The 15,092-nt window shown below is 39.6% G+C and overlaps 1 protein-coding gene across 1 annotated transcript; it reads left to right on the top strand.

The window, feature by feature from the left end:
* Positions 1-666: 666 nt before the first annotated feature.
* elfn2a (extracellular leucine-rich repeat and fibronectin type III domain containing 2a) lies at positions 667-3,462 on the top strand (the record flags this gene model as incomplete). The annotated part of the gene is made up of 1 exon (XM_081384761.1): positions 667-3,462. The coding sequence occupies one exon, from the start codon at positions 667-669 to the stop codon at positions 3,460-3,462; it is 2,796 nt and encodes a 931-aa protein (XP_081240887.1).
* Positions 3,463-15,092: the final 11,630 nt, after the last annotated feature.

The following is a 15,092-nucleotide window of genomic DNA, read 5'->3' as shown; positions in this document are numbered from 1 at the left end:
ATGGGGTTGTTTGGCTAACGGTAATCCTAAATGAATCCTCAGAGGCACAGTAAAATCTCAGTGACTTACAAAGACTAATGGCTGTTCTACATTATGGTCCCTAATTATGCTGTCATTCATGCTTTCTTTTATAACAATTTTGAGCCTTTATTGTTTAGTTGCACCAATATGGTTTTACATAACCAAACATTGTTAACACTAGAACAGTATGAAAAAGTGTCATGGCTTTAGACATTTTAATGCATGAATGGTTTTCGAATCCTCCTTTGTTTATAATTAAAGCATAAAACACTAATAAAAAAAATACAATAATTTCTCAATTTTCTCTCCCCACCTTTTGTCTCTTATACAGATCCAAAAACTGACGGATTGAAAGCATTGTTCGGCAGTTCAAAAGGAGAGCAGTCAAGAAGTCAAAGACCATGAGTTACAGCTGTGGCAAGCGACACTATAACCCTGTAACACGGACCACGTAAAATGGAGACAATGTTTGGCATTATGGTTCCTGAACAGCTGTGACTGCCCTCAAGACACGTTTTTCCCAGAACCTGTGTCTTTGTAATCCTATTGGCCACCCATCTCCTGTGATAATTTTTTCTTATTTTGAGCCCTAACCTCGTTCGTTTCCCTCCTTGATCAAAACAAATCCAGTTTTTGGTCCAAAAAATGGCCTGCAGGTTCAGCTTACCTTGTGCATTTCCACCCTCCTTTCTCATCCTTTCTCTCCCTATTTTTCTCTTCCTCCATGCACCTTCATTCGTGAGGGGTGACTGCTGGCTAATTGAGGGGGATAAAGGCTACGTGTGGCTGGCAATCTGCAGTCAGAACCAGCCTCCATATGAGACAATCCCACAGCACATTAACAACACTGTCCATGACTTACGGCTGAATGAAAACAAGCTCAAGGCAATTTTCTTCAGCTCCCTCAGCCGATTTACCAACCTTACCGACCTCAACCTCACTAAGAATGAAATCTCCTACATTGAGGACGGTGCCTTCGCAGGACAGGCCAATCTACAGGTCTTGCAGTTGGGATATAACAAGTTAACCAACCTCACAGAGGGCATGCTACGAGGGTTGGGTCGAATGCAGTGCCTATATCTGCAGCATAACCTTATAGAGGTAATTGCAATCAATGCCTTCTGGGAGTGCCCAAGCCTTAGCAGTCTCGATCTTTCCTCTAATAAATTAGCAAAGCTGGATTCATCCACATTCACCATTTTGGGTGGGCGGCTGATAGTGTGCGAACTGGCTGGAAATCCTTTTCATTGTGGCTGTGACTTGTACAGCTTTCTTATTTGGTTGGAGGCATTTGACAATGTCACTCACACCTATGACAGGCTCCTGTGTGAGACGCCAAAGGAACTTTTTGGCTACCCTCTCCTGAGTCCTAGAGGTAATCATGGAAGAAATGCTCGATCCATCCTGGCATCTATGTGTAAAGATGGAGTGATTGTTACTGGCATAACCGCCCTGCCTCCTGACTTGGACTCTTCTGGGATGGGGATGGATATTTATGATCAGATGGGACCTTATCACCAGCCCACAGCTTCATCAACAACAGACCCCACGTATAGTCCCACTATTAAGTTGCAAACGGTCTCCCTCTCCACCGCATCCCTCTTGGTTCAAATACCCAAGCCCTACAGTAAGATGTACATCTTAGTGCAGTACAACCACACCTATGTGTCAGATGTTACAAACTTAAAGAACAAGAAAGAGATTGTCACACTAAACAACCTAAAGCCCCACACAAATTACACATTTTGTGTTGCCTCCATTCGCAATTCACAGCGATACAATCACACTTGTCTGTGTTTTGCAACTCGGGCTCCAGGGCGTGATGACTTGAAAGCAACCCCTTCTACCACCACCCATTACATTATGACCATTCTAGGCTGCCTGTTTGGGATGGTCATTGTGTTGGGCTTGGTGTATTACTGCTTACGCAGGCGTCGAATGCAGGAGGAGAAAGAAAAGGCAATTAGTGTTAAGAAAACTATTTTAGAGATGCGCTATGGGCCAGAAGTAGCTGCTGCAGCAGCTAAGGATCCTTCAGCCTTGCAGAAACTCCATGACCAGTCCCATCATCAACACCACCACAGCAAGCTGACCCAGTCAGCATCCTCCAGCTTGGGTATCCTTCACGGCTCAGCCAACACCACCTCTTCTCGACTTTCTTCCCTGCCTCAAGTGGAGAAGATGGCTACAGCTTTCTCAGAAGCCATGGCTGCCAATAAGGGCAACTACATGGATGTACGAACGTCAGCAGGAGGAGAGGATCGAGTGAGAGATGGAGTAGTAACAGGGTCAAGGGAAGAAATCACAAGAAATGAAAATGGGATTAATGGAGGAGATGACTCTGATGATGATGGCCGAGATTCAACATCCGAGATCTCCACCATTGCCAAGGAGGTGGACAAGGTAAACCAGATTATCAATAACTGCATTGATGCACTCAAACTAGACTCTGTAGCTGTTGTGGCAGCAGCTGCGGCCACTGCGACTACAGCAGATAACACTGCCTCTCCACCACCTCCTAGTGTCTCTTCCTTAGCCAGGGGGCTAATTCCACTTTCCCCTACCATCACAGAGGCATGCCAGATCATGTCGTCCCCTAAAATCCGTCCTCCACCTCCTGTTCCTCTTGTTTTGCCCCTTTCTGAGCGGCCCGGCATCAGCGGAGGGGGCTTTCTCTCCCCTCCCTACAGGGACCCACCCCCAGCTACAGCATCACGGCCCTTGCAGAGGCAACTCAGTGCGGATGCTGCAGTTGTTCCCATCAACTCTGTTAAAAACCGCTGCAGTGTTTCTTCCGGTGGCTCTGTCAAAAGTGCTCGGGTCTTCAGTCTGGACGTCCCTGACCCTCGAAGCCCAGAGTCATGCAAGTACCCTGGGAAAGGCAGCCCTATTCGGTGCGGGGAGCCAGTAGAGAGGTTGCCCTTAATAGGTGTTCAGGGAGTCAGTAATGGCAGAGGAGATGGTGGCAGCGGGGGTGGAGGGGGAGCCGGTGGTGGTAGTGGTGGTTCGGGTGGGTGTGGTGTTGTGGTCGGAGGTGGGGGCAGCACAACTCAGCAGCACCACTTGGAGGTGCACCCAGACTACCACTGCTCAGAGCACCGACACTCCTTCCCCGCCCTCTACTATGAGGGTGCCACTGACTCCCCTGCCCAGAAAGCCTCCTTTCTAAAGCCTCTCACTCGCACCAAGAAGGACACTGCCTACTCCCAGCTTTCTCCCCGCCACCACAATTACTCAGGGTATTCCTCCAGCCCTGAGTACTCCTCCGAGAGCACTCTTAAAATCTGGGAGCGCTTCCGGCCCTACAAGAAAAGCCCCCGTGAGGAGGCCTACATAGCCGCTGGCCATGCTCTTCGAAAGAAGGTGCAGTTTGCAAAGGATGAGGATCTCCATGACATTCTGGACTACTGGAAGGGAGTGTCAGCACAGCAGAAACTGTGATGTTTCTGAGACATGACAGCAGGAAGAAAGGTTGTGGAGAAAAGAACCCGTGGCTCTTGAGACAGCTCAGCAGACTCCATCAGCAGGTGCTTTGGTCCCTGCAGACCACCACAGAGACAAGTGTTCTGAAAGAGACAGAATTAAGCAGGTGTTCCAAACTCATTAAGGCATAGATAAGCAACCAACCAGAAATGCACAGGAAATGCGGCACTTAAAAAGGCAACCAGATTCAATTTAGAATCCCTCCATTTTACCTTGTGTTCCACCTGTGCTCTTTGCACTGTAGTTTGACAAGATAATAGTCTTAAATGAGGAATTAGTGGTTTTTATTTTATAAATGCCTGAATATACTCCCGAGAGATGGTGAGAACTGATGCTTGTCAAGATGATTGTTTACAATGTTAATTAGTAAGAAGGAAAAAAGTAAAGTTGTGAATTTAGCTTGGCTGAAGCCACAGGTCAAAAATGTTCCCTCCCATTCCCTAATCTCTGCTTAAACTAAGCATATTCATAGATTTGAGACACCTACACACATTTTGCGCAGCATGTGTGGGACACAGTTATCAAACCACAGGCAGCCATCTGGATATGGTTTATATTCAAGCAGTGTGTCAATTCGATAAAACGCACAATGTTAATTTCTTTTTGGCATTCATTTTTGGCAGAGCCAGCCTTAGATGCATCTTCCTCTTCATTTGTAGTATTTGGTCTGGGTTTTTTTTTTTTTTCTTGTTCAAAGAAGGTAGTAATATGGGATTTAAGAATATCTTATGTTTCAGATTTTAAGTATCAGAGACTAGATCTGAAAAATAATTATGAATTTACAAGTGGCAGCTAGATATACAGTAGACCCCAATGTAGTAATAGGTTGAAATAGATAAGGTTAATAGTCGTGTATTAGGTGTGTTACACATTTCCACACCCAGGTGTGATAGTTTGCTTTGTTTAGCCTGTTGGAAGGCAAAATTCCAAAGCTAAACTGAATGCTACACTTTCATAAAATGCCAAATCTAATCTGGAAGCTACAATTTCCTGAAATTCTTAACAGACAATTTAATAATAGCTGTCTTGCTGGTGGTTTTTTGTAATACTTTACAGTGGCCTAAGTTTATCACAGGCACAGAACACCTTGAACCAGCTTCAGCGGCTATGAGTAGAATACTTTTATCTTTTCTCCATTGATTCCACAGAATCAGATGTCATATATGCGTTTCAATGATGACTTGGTCCGTTCTACTTACAGTACATTAATTGAATACTGTAGTAGCTCTTCCTTTGTCTCTCCCCATTGATATGACCTTTTGTTTCTTGTTATAGCCCACTTCTGTTGACCTGATCTGGGTTGTGGTCAAACTAGGGAAGGTATGAAACAAATTCAATTATTTCTCACATCTCATTTTTTAAGTCCTTGTTATTGTCCTTGCATGGCTTAATAGTGAAAATTAATTAGTAATTTGCAGCAGACGAATCAAGGGGTCACAGAGGTGCTAATATTATTAACACTGCCAGATTGGAAAAGTGATTGAAATTAATCTCACCCTTTCCGGTCAGGTCATCACCCAGAATGCATCCCTGGAGTTTTGCTGGTTCACCCATGGCAATTAAAGGCAAGCTAATGCCTTTCTTCTTTAGATCAATTTACTGGCTTAAAATTAACACCTCAAGCTCTTCAAAATAGGCTTCTGGGCTTTGAAAATTGAGTCAAGGGCATTTTTGATGACAAATGTTTGCGTTTGTCATAGATTTCAAGATCTTATAGTTGACATGCACTGGGTTCTATCAGCACTGAGTGCAAGTGTCATTAGAATTCAGTCAGTATATAGAAATTGATCTATTTACAGTTGCATTTGGCTAGCTTAAAAAAATTTTGGAATGCATCAATAGCATGTCACATCATCCTTCAAGGATCAAAATCAATGCTCTGTAATTGACACTAGTAAGCCAAAATACAGAAGTTTCCCTTGTGAGTCATTTTACTAAAACCTCTCAGAGGGAAATCCAGGCTGCAGTCATCCATGGTCTTTGAGATCTAAAAACAAGATGAGCATTTAGAAGTTGGTTACCCTGTTAAGAAAAAGGTTATATTAATGCTCATGCTAATGTTTCATGTTTAGAGTGAGAAAAGAGATAGTGAACAGTATATGAAAACATGGATTGATATGAATATCATTGACAAGAGCAGACTTGTAGAAAAATAAAAAACAACAACAAAACGATTAACCCTCACATGCATCTATTCCACCATCATTAGCTTTTGTGAAATCTCATTTATTCTTATTTAAAACTCCAAAAGACCCCCCCCCCCCCCCCCCCTCAGTATTTTCCTAAATTCAGTTAGGAGATGAGTTTGCTAAACAGCCTCAAGGCTTGCGTTATTGCACTGTGGTTGGGAGATACCAAGCTAAGACAATTGGAGAGAAATTATTATGCTCTTGGAATGTTTTGTTTAAGTATATTGTTGGCATATGGGAATGACAATGTATTTGTGGTTTGATTTCCTGCTGAAAAGTTGGTTTTTGGTAACGTATGTGTGTGTGTATGGTCTTTAAGATTTACAATGTCGATGAGATGTTACTGATGGCTGACTGTGAAAACTGTGACAAACACACAACCAAGAGAACAATCTATACTAATAATGGTTACATACAGTATATGTACAAGTAGTATTAGATTTCCAATGGGTATGTCCAGTGAAAACAAAATCACTGTATGTGTACGCATACATACAACTACGCGCGCACATATACACAAACACATATGCAGAGTGTACAACCTACACATACTGTATAAGTTTACAGACACATAGTCTTAAAAGTGCCCTCTTGGCGCTAAAAAAGTGATTTATTTTAAAGGAAGGTGGCAAACATTTGTAAGATTGAAACTTGTTGTTTATATGTTATTAATTTGTCAAAGTAACTACATTATTTTGTGATCGAAAGGTCATTGTTGTAAGTTGGTGTTTATTTCATGTGATCTTAAATTTCAGATAGGCACTTTACAGTATTTAACATAATGAATGTTTTTTTTTTATTTTCCCCCAGAATGCCCTCCTGATCAAGTGCACTCAAGGCCAAAACCCAGGTGCTTTTACATAATTTTGGGTTGAATTGTGTTTTGATTGATTCCCAGCTATATAATACATGGTAATGGTATCCTAATGAATATTATTTATATCAAGGCTGTATTGATTTGTAGAAAAAGATACATTCTGCAGAATTTCTAAAAGCCAACATTCAAAATCCGAATCTCACTGGGAATACCTCGAAAAAAATAGAGAGAGAAAACAAGTTTTGCGCACATACATTTCTACTGGAAACTCCCACAACATGAGTGAGCAAAGTTCCCCTCTCTGTACGGTTTTACAGAGGACTGTAGAGATTCAACAATTCCATCCTCCCACTAATAAAGTTTTAAACAGTGAAAGACTTACGGCCCACAATTCTCTGGCCTCCTACCATCTTGTCCATGGAGATAATAAGCCTTTCAAAACCTACCATTGTCTTGTGATGCAGTTGTCAAATTTAGTTGCATGTTTAGGGTGTGATGAAGCATTTTTCCTCGTTTTTTTCCCCTTCCTTTTTCCTACTAATGTATTGTGCCAGCGATTTCTCTTTCATATCTCTATTCCTCATGCTCCAGCTGAGTGTTCGTGCTTATGCTCCGGAAGCCTCGATAAAGTGAATTTAGTGTGTGGTTAGAAAACACAGAAAGCTTTTCTTGTTTTAATAAACTATTCAGAGACTTTTGGCTGCTTTAATTAGGCCAGGCCCCCGGATTAGGCACCTGAACAAGGAATAAAATGTTATTCACACTCTCCATGGCACCATTCCGTGTTTAATGCAAAAAGACTCAAATCCCAACCTCCTTTATCTCGAGATGTGTATTAGCTCAGCAGGTTAACCAAGACCTCAGAGAAGAACACGCTGTGATCGATGCTAGAGTTTTACGTGCCTTTCAGTCAGTCATTTATGAGTAATAAGCGAACCGAGCCCAGGGAAAAGAACAAATATGTTTAAGTTATGGATCTGCACAAGTTTTTAAATATAACTTCAGTAATTAGATCAGTAGGTTTAATGTAGAGTACTAATTCAGTTGATTTGCTTTCATGGCAGCTTTGCGTCATATAGGGAATTGTTTTCTGGTTTGTAAACCACCTAATTTGTGAAATGTGATTTTTTTTTTTTAAAACTATTTGAAGTCAACTTGAAAAAGATCTGAGCCTATTTACTATTTAATGCACATACATTTTTCATCAAAATGTAATAACTTGTTTCACCTGACTAGTCTTTTCGGCAGATTTCACATGACCTTCGGTTTAATTCGGTTTGCATCCCTTTAGAAACTTTTCCAGTTTATTTCCTTATTGAATCTGGTTAAAGTTAATGTAAGAGAAGTTTACAGCAATGTCAAATAAAGTTAGATTTGAAGAAGCCTTACCATTGGGATGCATTGAGAGGTTGAACTTAACCTTCAATGTCTACGTCCAAGTCCAAATATCTCCTCAAAAGTGTCTGTCAGCAGTGTTTCAAGAGGTCAGGCTCCATATTCTGGTATGCATTGCCCACTTTTTCCAATCCAATCAATTCCTGATTTATATTTTCTCATCGAATATGCCACATTAAAGTAAAATGGGTTGTAAATACAGTTTCATGTAATCATCGAAATTGAGTTGCCACACTCTACAAAGACACTAACTTTTAAGTTTCAACAGCAAACATTACTCTATCTATTCCAATTCTGCAGATCAAGTCCGCCAAACATCACATCCCAACACTTCCTGTAGGGCAGGACACGTCTAGAGGTACGACTTCATACTGTGAGAGTCAAGATAAGGTTCAGACACTACATGAAGCATCACTTATTTTTGAGAGGAAAAAAATGTGACTCGAGGCACAGCCCAACCCGATTCATTTTTAATGTGCCTCAAACATCGAACTTCCCATGGCCTTGTAAACTTTGTCAGGTTACGAAAAGTTCTGTTATACACACTTTTAACGCGTGCACTGTAGATGTACTTTAGCATGCCGTTTTTGAGGAAAGGGTCTGCAGGGGGTCTTTTGGAAATGGCATTTGTAATGCTTTTCACCCTGAGCAAGGATTTAATTACCCCTATATGCCCAGGCCGAAGGATTGCTGCTTTTTATCACGCCATGAAAAGATTAAAATGTCCTTCAATATGTTTTCTCCCCGGCCTGTTTTGTTATTAGCTGTCAAGACTGTTAGACTGTTAGACAAAACATTAGTTTACAGTATCATGTTGGCTTTGCTGAGAAAATATGCTGTTCAGTTTCTTATTTGCAGTCCCTTGGAGTACTAATAAATACGGTTTATTTTGTAGGTGGCATTGATCAGTTAGATAGGGAGCGATATTGGCCAAAGGTTTGTTTACGACCTCTCTCATGTGTTAGATACGTAATTTATTATTTAACCAGGCATTCAATCTTTTTTTGATGACCTTAGTGGCATCTAATGTATAAATGCATTTTCCGACCCCTTTGAGATCTACAGAAGATGAGGATATTTTATTCAGAGTTGAGTGAAACGCTTCGATAGACGCAAAGAACCCTGGAGACGCGACGTATACATGGGAAACGAGAATGGTTTTTGCTCTTATCCTGCCGTATGCTCACAATACTGCGTTCCACGATCACTAAATTGAGAGCCTTAGGTTATCACAATGAGAATGACGTTGATGCATGTACAGTGCATGAGTTTAAGAAAGAACGAGAAAAGTGAAAACGAGTTCAAAAAGCAGTTTGTTCCGACCTCCGGGCGTGATGTTCCATTTAGAAACATGCAAAGTGGAAGTTAGGGGGGTGAGAGGGTGGGGTGGGGGGGAAGACACATTGATAGATTCACTCGAGAAGGAAGAGGAGGAAAACACAAATCCTCGTAAAATGAGGGACATGGTTTTGCTCTTTTCCTCTCACTTTAAAAAGTCAGCTTGAATTTGCAACCCATGTTTCTACTGTTTTGGTTTTTAAGTGAAATAGCATATCCAAATATAGGGCGGGACATTGGAGTTTGTTTGGATAGTGGAAATTGTCTGCATTTGTAAGGTGGTTAGAGGGGTTAAAATAGCAGGACTTGATGTCAAATAAAGAGGAAAGTCACTGCCAATAAACTATAGTTTGATGAAAGATTACAAAAGCAAACGTTTTTTCTATTCCTTTGGATTAACATATTGATGAAACATTCATAATAAGACCAGAGATGTGTTAAAGTAAGTCAATTATGATTTCATGTTTACTTTTTAAGATTCACCAAACATTTTGCTGAGAAAGTAGAGATTTTCAAAGCCACAAGTTCATGAAAAGCACATTTTTTTGGTGTTGAATTTTTTGTATACATTTCTAATATCTTTCTGGGTAGTTGACATGCTAAACTCCATCTAAAACTATTTTCAACAATATTTTATTCATTTATACACTACCATTCAGAACACTGTAAAAATTATATGATCAATAAGTTAGGACAACATATGTTTTTACATTGCTTTAACACATTTTCAACGTTCTTTGTAAGTTATACAAGATTTAACTCATTTTTAAGTCAGTTTAATGTCATTTGAAATGTTGAAATTGTCAAAAATGTTGAAAAAAGTTGAAATGACTCAAACATCAAAGTTGATTGTACTTAAAAATTTAAGGCAGCAGCTTTTTTTACTGTTAAGGCCTGTTCACACCGGGACGAATTTTGCGCGCGATATACGCCAACGTTTAACGCCTCGTGACTAAACAAAGGGCGCCAATGTGGGTGTGCACACCGACGCGAAAAACGCCACACGTAAAAGCGTAATTTTTTAAAAAACGCCTCGGGTTTGTTTTTTTGGTTTGACGCGCCGCGTCAAAAACTATCCGACCAATGAGATTGGCGCTTTTGCTCACGTGTCTGGAGCTTCTGGAGTTACAGTAAAACACAACTTGGGGGCGCTCAAACACAAAACGGTCTTGCCGAGCACACATACGTAATGGCGAAGAAGATATGTATATATACGCCGAGTAGCGTCTACACTGCCGGGAAGAAATAAGACGAGGAAGATGCCAGGCAAGATGAATGTAGAGCTTCTGGTCTCGTTGGTGTCGGAACATAAAGAACTATGACAAACGCGACAGCGACTACAAAAATCTTGATAAAAGAGAACTGTTATGGAGTGGTATTAAGCGCCATCTAATGTCAGGGAATGAATTTGCATGTTCACTCGGCTCATCGTCAGCGAAAATCGCTTGGATGTGAACACAAAAAACGCGTTGAAAAACGCTGGCGAATAACGCGCGCCGATACTTGTCCCGGTGTGTACGGCCCTTTAGGCTAGGATGCAGTCAAATGATCAAAATTGGCAGCAAAGACATTTTATAATGCTACTAAAAAACTTCTTTAACTTCTTTTAAATATCATGCTTTCCACAAAAATATGAAGCAGTCAACGTTGATAATAATATGAAATGTTTCTTGAGCAGGGATTGTGTGACACTAAAGACTGGAGTAATGATGCTGAAAATTCAGCTTTGACATAACAGGAAAAAAAACACATTTTAAAATATTTTAAAAAATTGTAATAATGTTGTTTTTACTATAGTTTTGATCAAGTTAATGCAGACTTGCAGAGCATAAGAGACTTAGCAAGCCCAAACTTTTGATCGGTAGTGTATGTTAATTACATTTTATATAAATGGTTGATTTTTCATTCTAAATGCCCCCGTGTGTGGTTGTGCTTTAGTGTTGGCTCTAGTTTTGTTTATTAACTTCTTTTATTTTGAAATGAGTTGATGAATTCAGACAGGGCTATAAGAGTATGCGCTAATGCAGACTCAAGGACGAAACTGCTGTTGCCAGTACATAGTAGATAAGACCTCTAAATGAGGCCTTTTATGTCCAGTGTTTCTAAAACCCTGTTGATGGTTCAGCGTTTCTCTGTATTGTAAGTAATGGACTCAAAATGGACCATATTTACTTTTTTTTTTTTTTTTAAGTGGTCATGCTCAAATTTTCCAATGAAGCACCGTGAACCCTCTTAAGAATCACTATCATAGTCATTAGCTCGCTTATGTCAAATAGCCAAATTACTGGAATAATCTCAATGTTACTGTAATGGCGATAGATGCCTGTCCGTTTTGCCAATTCAGAGCCTTTTAGCTGATAATAGCTACGTTCTAAAAATAAATAAAAAAAAACTTTCTAAAAATACAGGAATCCGATTAACAGCTAAGAATACTGCTTCTGATTACATTCCAACCATAGTGGCTATTCCTCGCTAGCTTTGTGTCTTGTTCTCTCAGCGTTTGGTGGAAAAAGCATTCCCAAATGAAGAGGATAATCCAGCTCTTAAATAAAAGAGTCCAGTTGGCATTTTCATTATGTGACCGTTTTATCGTTCCGACCCCATTTCAAAGGCTTTAATGGTTGGGGAATCAGGCACAGAAGATTTTAGCGTTATATTAGCTAGCCTAGCCACATTGGTGCTATCGGTTTCCAGTTGTATCATTTAATGAGGTTTGAAACGGCCAACAGAATGCAAAAAGCTGCCAACGAGGCACTTAGCATCACGCTAAAGGCTTTGTTTAGATGTTTGTTGCCTGATAGTATGAGGATTAGCATGCTAGCTTATTATGGATGTACATGTTTGTTTGTTTTGTGTGTGGCATGGATTCGCATATGGTAAGTGAGTTACTAGCAATCACACAACACATCAGGCGGCTCATTCTCCTCAGTCCACATTTGACGGTCATCCGAAGAGAGGGTAATTTTACATAGCAGAGTGTTTTCAGCCTCTTGCCGGGTGTGATATTCGGAACGTGTCTAATTCCAGTGGTCTCTAAATGAGACTACGGCCAGCATGTGGGATATTGTGCTCTCCGCATGCATAATATGCTGAAGATAATGATCTTGGAGTTAGCTCAACATAGAAATCTGTTGGCACCAGCCTGAAAAACGCTGTATTGCTTCATTTTAACAGATACCGTATGTATTTTCCCATTTTCACTGTTTTGATTGGCTTTTTGATTTGATTTATGTGATATTGCAAATTTAAATACTGAAAGTTAATGCAAAATTAGTCATGGAATTATCATTGCATAAAGGCCAATGGTTGCTTGCAGTTGTTGCCTAGAGCTGATCAGGAGTGCATTGTGGGAAATTGGCATTTTAAAATAATCATCTTGCTGTGAACCACACTAGAATTGATTTATGTGTATTGTCTTTTTATTAATATATTTATTTATTTTGTTTTAACGTTAAACGATCAAGTTTGCAATGTTTAGGTCACCTGAACGGAGTCACTTATTGAAATGAAGGAAATGCGAAACATCTGTGAATTTTGTAAAGAGTCTGACTTTTTTTCTACCAAGCTTGTTCTGTATATCATTCTTTTGGGTGGGACCAGAGTGTATTTGGGGAGGGTTTTTTTTTTTTTTTTTTTTTATGGTCGGGGTTGTGCAATGATCTGTAATTAAGATGACTGAAACTATAGACTGAAAAAAAGACATGAAATTGAAATAAAGTGTTATATTTGCATGATTTCCTGTATTTTCAATGAGCCTAAAATTTATTGTTGTGTATATTGAGTGGATGTACGTCAAAAACACTATGAAACTAAAATTTCAGATGTTTTTTTGTTTTTTTTCTGTGTTGTTTTGTCATTTTATTTTCCCCCAGGGCTTTGTTGACTTATTTTTTTCATAGCCTCTCTTCCACTGCCATCACATATAAACTCATTTACATGTATAATGTAGTCAACTGCCAGCAGTAACTGAATCAATTACCTGATGAAACGATAGGTCAGATCAGTCAAACGTGACCATTTATATCAGAATGTTATTGTTCGCCCCTTAATTTTTTATTTATTTTTTTGCCTTCATAATATGACTGTGCCCGTACTAATGTGACATTTTCATTCAGTAATAACGGGGTTAATTGACATGCATACCTGTTTCTAAATGACAAGCCATCATTGGTCGGGGAGGTCAACTGTTGAATGTTGAACTATAAGAGTGTGCAAAATAATCCCATTAGAAATTAATACTACTCACCCCAACAGAGTTTGACCCAGGAAAGAAGAAATTGCTTTAGCCTTTCATTTGATAGTTTATTTAATTATATACATATTTAATGTAATCCAAATCAAGCGTAAAACTAGACCAGGGTCCCAAGGCAAATTGGTTTCGGTGTCACCTTTGTTGTTAATTGTCTCCGATGGCATTTCCAACCCATTTCAATGACATAGTCCAGTGTTGGTTTGAATTTTCACCTGATATTTGTCTATTACATAATTAACCCCACTTAGCATGAGTGTAAAGTAGAGCTGTTGGTTGGGTGTACATTCAAGATCTTTAGATGAATACGGTAAAGTTTACCTTGCACCTTTGAGTAGAGTTTCTCTAGGTTCCTCTTGGGCTGAAGTCTTCATTGCTCTAATAGCTCTGATCAATCACCTCTCCTAGTTATTGATCTGCAGACATCCCAGAAGGCTCGTCTTCAACTGCTTTCTTAAGAGAGGTGTACTAAAAAGCATCTTTGGACTGTCAAAACAAACACAGAAAGGATTATTTGTCATCTCATTCGATTCCTTGTCAAGAAAAACTGACAAGCTCTTCTGACAACTGAACTTCTCCGGAAACCTTCCCAAAAATCCCCCGATGACTTAATTGTGAGATACTTATGTATAATTGACAGTGTAAACTGGGGGTTGGAAGTCTGATCACCACTTGCTCTGAGACTTTGATAGCCAAAATTCAATCCATCTACAAATAAACTCATCCAGCCATAATCGATTGGACACATTCTTGATTCAACCCACGTGGGACAGCGGACACAACATATCTCGTGGTTAAAAAAGTCAGTTAGACCTTTGACAGTCTTTGAGTGTCTAATGGAATTGTGTTTTTGTATCACATCAATATACTTAATATGAAATGTGTGTTCAAAATCAAATATCAGGCACTATACTGATTTTGAATGCTTGGTTCCACATTAAAATGTGACTTTGGTTCTCCTCTACTTAATTAACCCCTGTCTCCAGGAGGACATGATGTTTGCAAGAGACCATAGGTCATGTTTGCATTCGATCACCAGACCTATAAGTTGTTTCTCACTTCAGTACAATGAAGGGATTTCATTGATTTGGGAACCGTGTATGAAATATTCATCCCTCTGCATGGACCCATAAATAGAGTTGATTCAGTTGAACAGTGGTTTATTTCAATTCCATTGTTTAATATGACAGTGATTTCTCTGTTCATTCTTGGTTTCTTTTTGTTTGTTTTTTGATGGTGGTGATTCTCATTCTTTGTCTCTCAATTTCTGTACAAAAGATCTATTTCTATATTTGCAATAAATTTGTATCAAAAATAACAACTTTTGTGTGGTTCTGTTCCCCTGCAAGTATTGTTTTGATTGATGCTTTAATGATGAAAGTTATCTTTACCATCCCATCCATCCATCGGATTGTTTGCAACCAATAATTCTAATGAGAAAGCACCATTTTCTCTCATCATGAGTGAGTGAATGCCCTGATAGCAAGAGTGTGAGTATGAAAGAAAGACTAAGTGTTGACTATGACTCAGCTAATACTGTCCATCACAGTGTTTGTGATGGCTAAAATTAGTTGATTGCGAAACAATCAATTTTACACAC

Source organism: Scardinius erythrophthalmus, assembly GCF_964197995.2.
Source record: "Scardinius erythrophthalmus genome assembly, chromosome: 14".
Taxonomy (NCBI): Eukaryota; Metazoa; Chordata; class Actinopteri; order Cypriniformes; family Leuciscidae; genus Scardinius; species Scardinius erythrophthalmus.
The sequence above is the reverse complement of the archived record's forward strand: the minus strand, read 5'-3'. Positions and strand labels throughout refer to the sequence as shown.